This window comes from Oncorhynchus mykiss, chromosome 10 (assembly GCF_057628025.1).
Source record: "Oncorhynchus mykiss isolate SJ-2025 chromosome 10, ASM5762802v1, whole genome shotgun sequence".
NCBI lineage: Eukaryota > Metazoa > Chordata > Actinopteri > Salmoniformes > Salmonidae > Oncorhynchus > Oncorhynchus mykiss.
This window is the reverse complement of record NC_143031.1, coordinates 42,961,391-42,975,691: the sequence shown is the minus strand read 5'-3', so window position 1 is coordinate 42,975,691 and position 14,301 is coordinate 42,961,391. Positions and strand designations below refer to the sequence as shown.

At 45.3% G+C, this 14,301-nt stretch overlaps 1 protein-coding gene across 1 annotated transcript in view; it reads left to right on the top strand.

Annotated features, from left to right (window-relative positions):
- LOC110533935 (fibroblast growth factor 11-like) overlaps positions 1–14,301 on the top strand; it is a 59,733-nt gene that overhangs the window by 33,217 nt on the left and 12,215 nt on the right. The window contains exons 2-3 of the mRNA XM_090186682.1: positions 4,750–4,860; positions 6,779–6,882. Coding sequence (XP_090042808.1) covers positions 4,750–4,860; positions 6,779–6,882 — 215 coding nt within the window. The remainder of the gene's footprint in view (positions 1–4,749; positions 4,861–6,778; positions 6,883–14,301) is intronic.

Genomic DNA, 14,301 nt, shown 5'->3' with positions numbered 1-14,301 from the left:
CAACACTGGCACACATCCTGAAAAGACATTAGGTTCAAATGAAACAACTTTATCGAGTGCCTTTTGAGCGGAGTTCAGAGAGGGTCAAACGGCTGCGGCATGAGTATGTGGAGGTTTGTATTGTTCACTTTAGCACTGTGATGTTGCATACTGCACACATGACTTTTTTACATTGACTGTATACTATTTCTTTCCTGAACTACACAATCTTGTCTTTCACTGTATTTCAGGGAGTTTTGCAGATGGATGCTGAGGAAATCCTGCATGAATTCATATATGTTGATGAGGCAGGGTTCAACCTCACAAAAGCAAGAAGGAGAGGCAAAAATATCATTGGCCACAGGGCTATAATCAAAGTCCCAGGGCAACGTGGGGGTAACATCACCCTTTGCGCTGCCATTTCACAGCATGGGGTTGTCCTCCGTCATGCCAAAATGGGCCCTTACGACACACCTCACATTCTTGCATTTTTGGACCGATTGCACTACATCGTCACAGCAGGTAATGAAATGCACCAGATGCAATACATGGTCATCTGGGACAATGTGTCATTCCACCACTCTGCTTTGGTCCAGAACTGGTTTCAACACCATCCACAGTTGACAGTACTATACCTCCCACCATACTCTGTTTCTAAACCCTATCGAATAGTTTTCTCTGCATGGCGGTGGAAGGTTTACGATCTCCAGCCCCAGGCTCAGGTACCCCTCATTCAGGCCAGGAAGGTTTACGATCTCCAGCCCCAGGCTCAGGTACCCCTCATTCAGGCCAGGAAGGTTTACGATCTCCAGCCCCAGGCTCAGGTACCCCTCATTCAGGCCAGGAAGGTTTACGATCTCCAGCCCCAGGCTCAGGTACCCCTCATTCAGGCCAGGAAGGTTTACGATCTCCAGCCCCAGGCTCAGGTACCCCTCATTCAGGCCAGGAAGGTTTACGATCTCCAGCCCCAGGCTCAGGTACCCCTCATTCAGGCCAGGAAGGTTTACGATCTCCAGCCCCAGGCTCAGGTACCCCTCATTCAGGCCAGGAAGGTTTACGATCTCCAGCCCCAGGCTCAGGTACCCCTCATTCAGGCCATGGAGGACGCCTGTGACCAAGTCGATGCCGCAGCTGTGCAAGGATGGATTCGACATTCAAGATGGTTCTTCCCGCGTTGTCTTGCTAATGACGATATTGCTTGTGTTGTTGATGAAATTCTCTGGCCAGATCCAGCTAGGCGAAGAGATAATGTATAGTATATTTTCTGTACAATATTGTCAGTTTTTTTCAGATGATGTTTTGTTTGTTGTTATTTACTGTAATTGTAACCTGTACTGGATACAGTGTTTTACGTTTGTCTGTTTGCTGAGCTAACAGTGTTATGCACACTACTGTAGTAGCATGAAAACGGGGACATGTTTTGTTGTGATTCTCCATGTTGACATGTTGACTGATGTGGGTATATGGAGAGAAATAAATGATGTTTTCCTCAGTCTGCAGCATTGGTCTTGTGTAGTGTTTGTATAGTTGCACTTTCTCTGTGTACTTCATTTACAGTATTCTTATCACTGACAATTAGACTTGCTAAAAGTGTTTTAGGTTAGCAACAGCAGTGTGTAACTGGTTCAAAAAGATTGAAGTCATATGAAATGTGTGGGTATCGTATGGTAACAAAATAAAATTTTTATGAAGTCGTGTTTAGTTTTGACAAAAGTGTTCCATTTTGCAAATGATCTGAAGTGTTGTGCTAATTGTGTGTCGTGTTTTGACAAACCGGGCCCTGTTTTCAGAATTGTGCTTAAACAATTGAAAAAAAACTCCTAGCTCTTGTCTTCCATTTGTTCTAAGCAGCCGGAGTGTGTATTGTACAGTATGTTGAGACAGTGGGACCTGTTCAGTGTGGGAGTGAAGCATCAGATGTATTGGCCCAGACAGACAGCAAGCAGTGGTGTTTATTAGCCCTGTCTTGCATGAGCTGTCTGTTGAACTGCACATACAGCCATCTTTCCCAATGAAATGACACTGCCATCTCTCTCTCTAAGATCCCTTGTCTCCCTGCTCTCCCACAGACATCCGCAGGGACATGTAATGAACGGCTTCCCTGCTCTGATGGTGTTATTGGGTAGGATGAATCCCACATAACTCAAAGGATATGAGAGAGAGAATGGGGGCGATAAAGAGGGAGAGAGAGAGAGAGACAATGGGGAGCGGCAAAGAGAGAGAGAGACAATGGGGAGCGGCAAAGAGAGAGAGAGACAATGGGGAGCGGCAAAGAGAGAGAGAGAGACAATGGGGAACGGCAAAGAGAGAGAGAGACAATGGGGAGCGGCAAAGAGAGAGAGAGACAATGGGGAGCGGCAAAGAGAGAGAGAGAGACAATGGGGAGCGGCAAAGAGAGAGAGAGAGACAATGGGGAGAGGCAAAGAGAGAGAGAGAGACAATGGGGAACGGCAAAGAGAGAGAGAGACAATGAGGAGCGGCAAAGAGAGAGAGAGAGACAATGGGGAGCGGCAAAGAGAGAGAGAGACAATGGGGAACGGCAAAGAGAGAGAGAGACAATGGGGAACGGCAAAGAGAGAGAGAGAGACAATGGGGAACGGCAAAGAGAGAGAGAGACAATGGGGAGCGGCAAAGAGAGAGAGAGAGACAATGGGGAGCGGCAAAGAGAGAGAGAGAGACAATGGGGAACGGCAAAGAGAGAGAGAGAGACAATGGGGAGCGGCAAAGAGAGAGAGAGACAATGGGGAGCGGCAAAGAGAGAGAGAGACAATGGGGAACGGCAAAGAGAGAGAGAGACAATGGGGAGCGGCAAAGAGAGAGAGAGACAATGGGGAGCGGCAAAGAGAGAGAGAGAGACAATGGGGAGCGGCAAAGAGAGAGAGAGAGACAATGGGGAGAGGCAAAGAGAGAGAGAGAGACAATGGGGAACGGCAAAGAGAGAGAGAGACAATGAGGAGCGGCAAAGAGAGAGAGAGAGACAATGGGGAGCGGCAAAGAGAGAGAGAGACAATGGGGAACGGCAAAGAGAGAGAGAGACAATGGGGAACGGCAAAGAGAGAGAGAGAGACAATGGGGAACGGCAAAGAGAGAGAGAGACAATGGGGAGCGGCAAAGAGAGAGAGAGAGACAATGGGGAGCGGCAAAGAGAGAGAGAGAGACAATGGGGAACGGCAAAGAGAGAGAGAGAGACAATGGGGAGCGGCAAAGAGAGAGAGAGACAATGGGGAGCGGCAAAGAGAGAGAGAGACAATGGGGAACGGCAAAGAGAGAGAGAGACAATGGGGAGCGGCAAAGAGAGAGAGAGACAATGGGGAGCGGCAAAGAGAGAGAGAGACAATGGGGAGCGGCAAAGAGAGAGAGAGACAATGGGGAACGGTAAAGAGAGAGAGAGACAATGGGGAACGGCAAAGAGAGAGAGAGACAATGGGGAACGGTAAGGAGAGAGAGAGACAATGGGGAATGGTAAAGAGAGAGAGTATGGGGGCAATAAAGACAGAGAGAGAGAGAGAGAGAGAGAAAGCAAGGAAGGGAAGTAGAGAAAGAGGAAGAGATATTAGAGGGGGAAGTGTGAGTTTTGTATCTACATGGTTGTAAATATGAGAGTCTCTGTCACATTGTTACAGACCCTGACTCTGTTCCTATGGGGAAATAACCCTTCAAATCATATACCCCATCACATACCCACATTGTGAGTGCACACACACACACACACACACACACACACACACACACACACACACACACACACACACACACACATACACACAGATAGAGAGACCAATCTTGGGTTCTTCATCAGGATCTGTGTATCGATCGGGATCGTGCGAGCAAATGGCTCTCAGGGAGGCTGAGAGAGGAGAGGGCAGAGTAGGAGGAGGTTAGAGGCATGGGAACTAACATCTGACCCCCATTCCCCCAGAGGGTTTCTCACAAACTGCTCTCTCATCCATGTTTCATCTCCCTCATTAAAGCTACATTGTGGATGAGAGGCGGCCCGCTAGCTTAGCCCGACCAGGCTGTTCTCTCTAACTGAGAGTGACTGAGCATTAAGCCATGGCACCACAGCACCTGCAGCCTCCTGCTGGCAGACTGTCAACTAGGAGCACCACAGAGCAGGGAAAGGGAAAGTGAGGAAGGTTGTAGGAGTGAACCGGAACAGACTCAGTGGCTGCATGTTTCCTATCTGAAAGGATTCGTTATCTGTCGGTTTCTTAAATGAACACAAAGTAGACGGCAGGGACCCTGCACATTAAATGTTCAGTTATCTTATTCCTCCTCATCACAAATACATGTGTGATGCTGATGTATCTTTCATGGAGCAGAAGACAGGCTCTCTTTCATTTGACTTAATCCTCCAATGACCCCAAACTCTTTTGCTTAAAATACCAACGGCAATGATAATGGGCAGAGAGAGATAAGGTGCTGGCCAGCAGCTAGCCAGCAGCCTCTGTTCATGACATCAGTTTGTCTATTTTTGTCGTCAACTTTTATTAAACTATTATTCATCATTATTAGATGACGTTGCAAATATTCATTGCACTGACGGCTAAACTATTTGTATACCCTTCTAAAAGACACATTTGGCTGTGTGTTGTTAACTCAGACTATTGTAAGTATTTTCCTACCTCCCTAACTGACAATCTCCTATTAACCCATTCTGTTCAACTCCAAGTTCCTCTCAACCCTAAATAACTATTACATGACTCTTCTATCTGTCCCTGTCCATGGGCCCTGTCTAATAAAGCTTTGTGCTGACTGTTTCCTCTGCAGAGCCCCAGTTGAAAGGCATCGTGACCAGGCTGTACAGTCAGCACGGATACTACCTGCAGATGCAGCCGGATGGCACCATGGATGGCACAAGGGACGAAGGCAGCTCCTTCTGTAAGTGTGTGTGTGTGTGTGTGTGTGTGTGTGTGTGTGTGTGTGTGTGTGTGTGTGTGTGTGTGTGTGTGTGTGTGTTGGCACATGGCCTGCCAGTCTGGCTAGTAGCCAGGTATTGTATACTTCTCTCAGTGTCTGGTCACTGGCACCAGTTGATTGCTCATTCAACAACCGCTGATCAGGGCTATTGGTCTGTGGCTGAAGTACTGAAGCCTATGCTTTTCCAGAATAGGTGGGTACTAGATACTGGCATCCTGGTATACTGGAATAACTACAGCACACAACCCAATCACCATTAACACCAACTCAGATCAGGTCATGGCAACAGTACACAAAACCACACTAAGCACACAATTTGAAACACTGAAATATTCAGTGTTGTTGTATACTTCTCCCTCATCCATAAAATCCTTCATATAGTGAGGTCATGCCAAGAGAAGATAGAAGGAGAAGTAGAGAAATAGAGAGAGAGAGAGATGTAGCAATAGAGTAACAAAGAAATAGAGAAAGAGATGGAAGGGAGAGAATGGAACAGAAAGAGAGAAGGGGGAGTGACAGGGATGAGTGTGTGTGTGCGGTGTGTGATGACTGGGTCTGTCCTCAGCTCTCCTCCTCGGGCCCAGCTGTCTGCGTGTGTGAGGAGCAGAGCAGAGAGGAGCGTGTGGAACAGATTGACTGGTCTTTGAGTGAGCTGGAGGTTGTCAGAGGGTTTGGTGCAGGGTGACTATGACACCACAGAGTGATGAAAAGGGAAGAGAGAAGACAGCAGCATGGTGAGGCAGAGAATGGGGAGACTTATAGACATGCCTGCTTTCTTGATATACCATGACATCGTTGTACAATAATTGAGTTATTATTCAGCAGATAAATAAATAACCACTTGAGACATCCTCAAGGACCCCTCGCTTTGCAGGTTCTTTGTTTCATTGAATTGTTTACTTACTTTTAATATGGATTGGATGCATGTATTGACTTTCAATATTAATCTTATTTGATTCCCAAATGCGCCTTTAGAAACTGCCAACAGTGAAAATACACAAAATCAACAAGAGGATTTGACAAAGATCTTATTCAAATATAGTTAGAGATTAGGAAAGCCAGATGCTCCTTCACAAACAGCAAGGTCTGCAAATAAATAGACAACACAATCATGTTGACAAAGACGCTGTGCTTCTTATTGCATCGGGTTTAGGTTTCAGAATGGGTGTGGATTTGATAAGGATGTTTAGTTGGCACGTTTAAAATCCATGGAAGCAATAATTGTTCCTTTATCTCTCTCATCTCTACTTTCTCTTTCCCACCCGATCTGTCTTCTACTGTTTCCACTCTGTTGTCCTGTTCTGATGGTTCCCTTGGTCTCCATGTAGAAGAGCTCAGTAACACCCCTGAAACCCTGCACGCCCCAGAGAGAGTGAGAAGAGACGAGAGATAGAGGATAGACTTGTCCTTTCTCTTCCTTCCTTCCTCCCGCCTCTGCCCCTTCCTGGCGTCTATTTCTGTCATCTTTTTGTCACTCCATCCTCTCTGTTGTTCACGCTCTCTTTCTCCCTTGTTTTCTCCCACTGTCTCTCTCATATGCTCTCGTTCTATTCCTTTGTGTTTCACCAGTCCTCTTAGCTGTATTCAGGGAGGTGCTGCACCCAGAGTAGAGCAAAAGTATGGCAAACCTGAGGTGACGTGATGATAGCCCCTCACTCCAACAACACTCCATATCTCGCTCATGACACTCTGGCTTAGGCTCAGTGAGGTTGTGACCTTTGTGCCTGGTAGGGTTATTCAGAGGTGAAACAACAGCCATGTAAATTCCTATAGAAGACATTCTAGGAAGCTCTTGATTGCTGCTGTCTGGGTCGGTCTAATGTCAGTCTCATGTTCTAACGTTTCTCTCTCCTCCCTCCCTCTTTCCGCCTCTCTGCAGCACAGTTCAACTTGATTCCTGTGGGTCTGAGGATCGTGGCGATCCAGGGGGCGAAGACAGGGCTCTACCTGGGCATGAACAGCGATGGGTACCTCTACACCTCTGTGAGTCCACATGCTCAACAAAACATAAACTACATAAACCAGTAACAACATTGGACAATGTGTCTTTTACAGTAATGTTTCTGAGTAAACCTGGGGGAAATGGCTGTGTGGCAGTAGGCCAGTGCCAGCAATAGAGATACTCAGTGAAGCTTTAGCTCTCTAAATGACAGTTATAATGACCATGCAACGGCTGGAACAGCCATATCAGGAGTGGACTGCTGTTGCGAAATCTCCTCAATTACGGACTGTGTTGTTGCTGTCCATGTTGCTGAACTCTGTGCCAGGAGAATCTGGTTTCTGCCCATGATGCTGAACTCTGTGCCAGGAGAATCTGTTTGCTGTCCATGGTGCTGAAATGGACTTCAATCTGGAGTTGCACATCCTGTTCCATTGGCTTAGATTCAGCGGTGCAGTTGAGCCACTTAGAAATATACACCCCCCGTAAAAAAATGTGGGTCACTTAGAAATGGTTTTGTTTTTGTGCATTAAAATAACATCAAATTGATCAGAAATACAGTGTAGACATTGTTAATGTTGTAAATGACTATTGTAGTGGGAAATGGCTGGTTTTTATTGAATATCGACATAGGTGTACAGAGGCCCATTATCAGCAGCCATCACACCTGTGTTCCAATGGCACTTTGTGTTAGCTAATCCAAGTTGATCATTTTAAAAGGCTAATTGATCATTAGAAAACCCTTTTGCAATTATGTTAGCACAGCTGAAAACTGTTGTTCTTATTAAAGAAGCAATAGAACTGGCCTTCTTTAGACTAGTTGAGTATCTGGAACATCAGCCTTTCTCAGTTCGATTTCAGGTTCAAAATGGCCAGAAACAAAGAACTTTGAATCTGCAATGTACAATTGTATGGGGGTTGAGGACAGTATGCAGCTATAGTACAGCGTCTGTACTGAGGATGTACTGTTCAACGTTAAGTCTCTTCACCGAGCTTAGGTAATAGGGTGTAAGCTCTGTGTGTGATTAAGGATGAAAGGTTACTGTGCCCCGAGCGTCTAGATTGCCACACAACATAAAAACAGCAGAATAATAACAAGGGATTAGCCACTGCAGTGTGACCAATTACCTACACTGTGTCTGGTGCTACTGTAAAGGACATAGAGCAATAGCATTACAGAGTAGTGGAACATTCACTCAATCTCACTGTGTGTGTGTGTGTGTGTGTGTGTGTGTGTGTGTGTGTGTGTGTGTGTGTGTGTGTGTGTGTGTGTGTGTGTGTGTGTGTGTGTGTGTGTGTGTGTGTGTGTGTGTGTGTGTGTGTGTGTGTGCGTGCGTGCGTGTGCATGTGTGTGTGTCACAGAATCCATTTTTTAAAACACAGAGTGTAACCGTGCGATACTTCATACATAAAGTCTGCCAGCGTGCAGTGCACGTAGGGCAGACACATTCAAGTTGGGAGAGCTCGTTGGAGCGTTGGTGTAAGGTTGTAACAGCTGCACCTCTGTCAGTGTGAGAGAGAGAGAATATCCCTGAGCTGAAGATTAACATTCTGCAATGAGAAGGCGTTTGTCTATTGCCTCTGTGTGTACAGAGGCAATAGGAGCATCGGGTTCAAAGGAAACACAGTCAAAACCCCTCGGTAACTCACAGAGGCCTTCTATGTGGCTTCAAGCAGACAGACAGAGTGTCTTCCCTTAGAATAGAATCATGCTGAGGATGTGTAACCTTGTGTGTTTGGTGTGTGTTACAGTCACACACCGGTAAGCTGTTGTTTGTGAGAGCGGATGCATGTTTGAAACAGTGATGTACTCTGTTTTGTGACTGTGTGGGTGAGAGGCTGAGGTGAGTGACAACAAGAGACACAGAGGACACTGCCATTGGGGAAAACCTCTGCAGGGCTCTCAGTCAGTCAGTCAGTCAGTCAGTGAGTCAGTGTAGAGTAGGCAGTCAGTCAGTCAGTCAGTCAGTCAGTCAGTCAGTGTAGAGTAGGCAGTCAGTCAGTCAGTCAGTCAGTCACTCACTCACTCACTCACTCACTCACTCACTCACTCACTCACTCACTCACTCACTCACTCACTTTGATTCTTTGTCCTCCTCTTTTCAATTAGGCTGTGCATTGCAGTAAAAGCGTGATCAGACAGCTTTTGTCAGGCTAGTGAAGCAGGGCAGTATGGAGCTAATGACAAGGGGGAACTCCATGTCACAGCTCTGTTGTCTCAGCCATGAGCCTCAGCTTCCTTATACCTGTAGGAGACTCCAGGAAAATGGCTTCTGTCCTGGTAAAAATAGTGCTCAGCTCTGTCCTGACCCATTTTATCATCTGTGTTCTCTGGAAAACCCTCCTGGGCCATGAGAGGGGGGAGATGTGTGAGAGAAGGGGGCCGATTGTGTGTGGGAGTGCGAGTGTGTGTGTGTGTGTGTGTGCGTGCGTGCGAGAAAGACAGATAGAGAGATGGTGGATGGGAAGAGGCACAATTGAGAGACTAGATTTCACAGATGCAGTTCCAATGCATGTCAATCAGGCCTCTGAAATTAACCGCGGTGATTGCGTATTTAATGGGTGTGTTGATGTACGTATGCATACCTTCAATTATAATGTCTATGATGTAATATACAGTGCCTTGCGAAAGTATTCGGCCCCCTTGAACTTTGCGACCTTTTGCCACATTTCAGGCTTCAAACATAAAGATATAAAACTGTATTTTTTTGTGAAGAATCAACAACAAGTGGGACACAATCATGAAGTGGAACGACATTTATTGGATATTTCAAACTTTTTTAACAAATCAAAAACGGAAAAATTGGGCGTGCAAAATTATTCAGCCCCCTTAAGTTAATACTTTGTAGCGCCACCTTTTGCTGCGATTACAGCTGTAAGTCGCTTGGGGTATGTCTCTATCAGTTTTGCACATCGAGAGACTGACATTTTTTCCCATTCCTACTTGCAAAACAGCTCGAGCTCAGTGAGGTTGGATGGAGAGCATTTGTGAACAGCAGTTTTCAGTTCTTTCCACAGATTCTCGATTGGATTCAGGTCTGGACTTTGACTTGGCCATTCTAACACCTGGATATGTTTATTTTTGAACCATTCCATTGTAGATTTTGCTTTATGTTTTGGATCATTGTCTTGTTGGAAGACAAATCTCCGTCCCAGTCTCAGGTCTTTTGCAGACTCCATCAGGTTTTCTTCCAGAATGGTCCTGTATTTGGCTCCATCCATCTTCCCATCAATTTGAACCATCTTCCCTGTCCCTGCTGAAGAAAAGCAGGCCCAAACCATGATGCTGCCACCACCATGTTTGACAGTGGGGATGGTGTGTTCAGCTGTGTTGCTTTTACGCCAAACATAACGTTTTGCATTGTTGCCAAAAAGTTCCATTTTGGTTTCATCTGACCAGAGCACCTTCTTCCAGGTGTCCAGGTGTCTTTTGTGTCTCCCAGGTGGCTTTTGGCAAACTTTAAACGACACTTTTTATGGATATCTTTAAGAAATGGCTTTCTTCTTGCCACTCTTCCATAAAGGCCAGATTTGTGCAATATACGACTGATTGTTGTCCTATGGACAGAGTCTCCCACCTCAGCTGTAGATCTCTGCAGTTCATCCAGAGTGATCATGGGCCTCTTGGCTGCATCTTTGATCAGTCTTCTCCTTGTATGAGCTGAAGGTTTAGAGGGACGGCCAGGTCTTGGTAGATTTGCAGTGGTCTGATACTCCTTCCCTTTCAATATTATCGGTTGCACAGTGCTCCTTGGGATCTTTAAAGCTTGGGAAATCTTTTTGTATCCAAATCCGGCTTTAAACTTCTTCACAACAGTATCTCGGACCTGCCTGGTGTGTTCCTTGTTCTTCATGATGCTCTCTGCGCTTTTAACGGACCTCTGAGACTATCACAGTGCAGGTGCATTTATACGGAGACTTGATTACACACAGGTGGATTGTATTTATCATCATTAGTCATTTAGGTCAACATTGGATCATTCAGAGATCCTCACTGAACTTCTGGAGAGAGTTTGCTGCACTGAAAGTAAAGGAGCTGAATAATTTTGCACGCCCAATTTTTCCGTTTTTGATTTGTTAAAAAAGTTTGAAATATCCAATAAATGTCGTTCCACTTCATGATTGTGTCCCACTTGTTGTTGATTCTTCACAAAAAAATACAGTTTTATATCTTTATGTTTGAAGCCTGAAATGTGGCAAAAGGTCGCAAAGTTCAAGGGGGCCGAATACTTTCGCAAGGCACTGTATGTTCAGCACATTTGTGTAGTGGTTGATGTGTGTGTGTGGGCAGGTTTTACACATGCGGTTATGTATATTTGAGTGGATAATTGTGTTTGTGTCTGTGCTTGTATGAGTAGTTTCTATTGTCTGCGTTTAATTGCTTGTGAGGTTATACATGTAAATCACTGTAATATCTATGTGGTGCTGTATCTCTGTGTGTGTGTGTGTGTGTGTGTGTGTGTGTGTGTGTGTGTGTGTGTGTGTGTGTGTGTGTGTGTGTGTGTGTGTGTGAGAGAGAGAGAGAGAGAGAGAGAGAGAGAGAGAGAGAGAGAGAGAGAGAGAGAGAGAGAGAGAGAGAGAGAGAGAGAGAGAGAGAGAGAGAGACCTTTCCTGATGAATGGCTTTGTAGTCCATTCTTCTCCTGTGAGGGCTGCATTGAGATGCAGGACAACACAGCCGTCCAGATAGCATCACCTTCATCACAATGGGGGAGAGAGAGAGAACAGGAGAGAGTTGGAAAAAACAGGAAAGGGGAAGAAGAGAAGAGTAATCAGGCAAAACGGCAGGGATAGAGAAAGAAGGGATGAGGTATAGAGAAACGGAATGGAATGATACAGAGGCAGACATGCTGCCAGCCAGGCAATGAAGTGCACTTAGGAGAAGTAATGCTGTGTGCAGGCAGGGTTCCTTCTTTCTATTCATTTATCATTAGTCCAGCAACAAGGTTCTGTGCTAAGATGGTACTAATAAGTAAGAGATGTAGACTTGGTTGCCAATGGCATCTGTTGTTGTAGTCTTTCCAGCCACACAGTATCAGATAGCATGTACATATCTGTATGTGTATTGGGTGTGAGTGTGTTGTGAACAAAGAGCTTTGTTTTGACAGATGTATCACTGCTGTGTAATTTACCCCGAGCCTATGACAAAGGCCACTGCTGATCTAATGACACACAGAGACATCACAAGTGCACTACCTCCCTCCGTTCTCTCTCTCCTATGAAGTGGATATTGAAAGGGGGATGACAAATGGAGGTATGAAGGGATGTGAGGTGGATGCATGGTCACCTCTCTCACTCCCCTGCATGTGAATCACATCAACAGAGACTGTTAATCAACCCAGAGATGAGTGTAGAGTAGGCAGTAGACTCCACTTACACATCCCCTAGCCCCAACTCACTCTGCTCCTAGCTATCACTCACACAATATAACATCATACCAAGCCGTGGCATCATAAACCATTAGAGAAGGACCATGTAGTTATGGTGACAGAGGGCCATCTGCGTGCCTCACATGCTGACTACACCGGCCACGCACTCGCGCTCGCCGTCGCGCTCATTTTGATTTTGTCCCTTCACACCAGACAATCTGGGCAGGTTAAAATACCAAAACCAACTGTGAATCAACTACATTAATTTCGGGGCAGGTCGAAACACACATGAAACATTCATGGATATTTAGCTAGCTTGTCCTGGGAGATGAACATTTGGTTGTTATTTTTGCTGGCATGCGTATGGTGCTCTTTTTAGCTGGTTCTTTGTCATACAAAATTGTGTGTTTCTCTACTCCGACGATTCATCCACAGATAAAAAGGGAAGCCTGGTTTGTTTTTTGTTCATCTTCAATGAATCTCTCCTCTTTTGTCTTTCAAGCTTCCACATAGGTCTGTAACTTCCTGATACCCAGGGGACTTGCAGCGTGTGACGCGTCTCCAGTAGAAACAAGCTCTATTTTAGCGATTGGGTACGCAGACGCTCGTTCACAACCTCCAGCCCAATCAAAGACCAGCGCTCGAGCAGTGTGGGTGAAATGATTGAATAACCTGTGTATTGCAATGCTTGTGCACACAACATGACCAGTGAGGTCAGCCTCGCCCTCTGTTAACCCCTCTCTTTAAGTGCATCTACGGTGCCGGGAAAAAGTATTTTCCCCTTTCTGATTTTTTCTATTTTTGCCTATTTTTTATACTGAATGTTATCAGATATTCAACCAAAACCTAATATTAGATAAAGGGAACCTGAGTTTACAAATAACCAAAAAAATTGATACTTAATTCTAAATATTGAATTAACAAAGTTATGCAACACCCAATTCCCCTGTGTGAAAAAGTAATTGCCCCCTTACACTAATAACTGCTTGTGCCACTTTTAGCTGAATTGACTGCAACCAAATGCAGAACTGTTGTAACTCTTGCATGCAGAACTGCTGTAACTCTTGCATGCAGAACTGCTGTAACTCTTGCATGCAGAACTGCTGTAACTCTTGCATGCAGAACTGCTGTAACTCTTGCATGCAGAACTCTTGTAACTCTTGCATGCAGAACTGTTGTAACTCTTGCATGCAGAACTGTTGTAACTCTTGCATGCAGAACTGCTGTAACTCTTGCATGCAGAACTGCTGTAACTCTTGCATGCAGAACTGCTGTAACTCTTGCATGCAGAACTGTTGTAACTCTTGCATGCAGAACTGTTGTAACTCTTGCATGCAGAACTGTTGTAACTCTTGCATGCATAACTGCTGTAACTCTTGCATGCAGAACTGCTGTAACTCTTGCATGCAGAACTGCTGTAACTCTTGCATGCAGAACTGCTGTAACTCTTGCATGCAGAACTGTTGTAACTCTTGCACGCAGAACTGTTGTAACTCTTGCATGCAGAACTGTTGTAACTCTTGCATGCAGAACTGTTGTAACTCTTGCATGCAGAACTGCTGTAACTCTTGCATGCAGAACTGTTGTAACTCTTGCACGCAGAACTGTTGAAACTCTTGCATGCAGAACTGTTGTAACTCTTGCATGCAGAACTGCTGTAACTCTTGCATGCAGAACTGTTGTAACTCTTGCACGCAGAACTGTTGTAACTCTTGCATGCAGAACTGTTGTAACTCTTGCATGCAGAACTGCTGTAACTCTTGCACGCAGAACTGTTGTAACTCTTGCATGCAGAACTGTTGTAACTCTTGCATGCAGAACTGTTGTAACTCTTGCATGCAGAACTGTTGTAACTCAGCCACATTTGTAGGTTTTCAACCACGAACTGCTGGTTTCAAGTCCTGCCACAACATCTCAATTGGGATTAGCCCATTCCAAAACTTTAAATGTGTTGCTTTTTATCCATTTTCATGTAGACTTGATTGTGTGTTTTGGAACGTTGTCTTGCTGCACGACCCAGCTGTGCTTCAGCTTCAGCTCACAGATGAATGGCCTGACATTCTCCTGTAGAATTCTCTGATGCAGAGCAGAATTC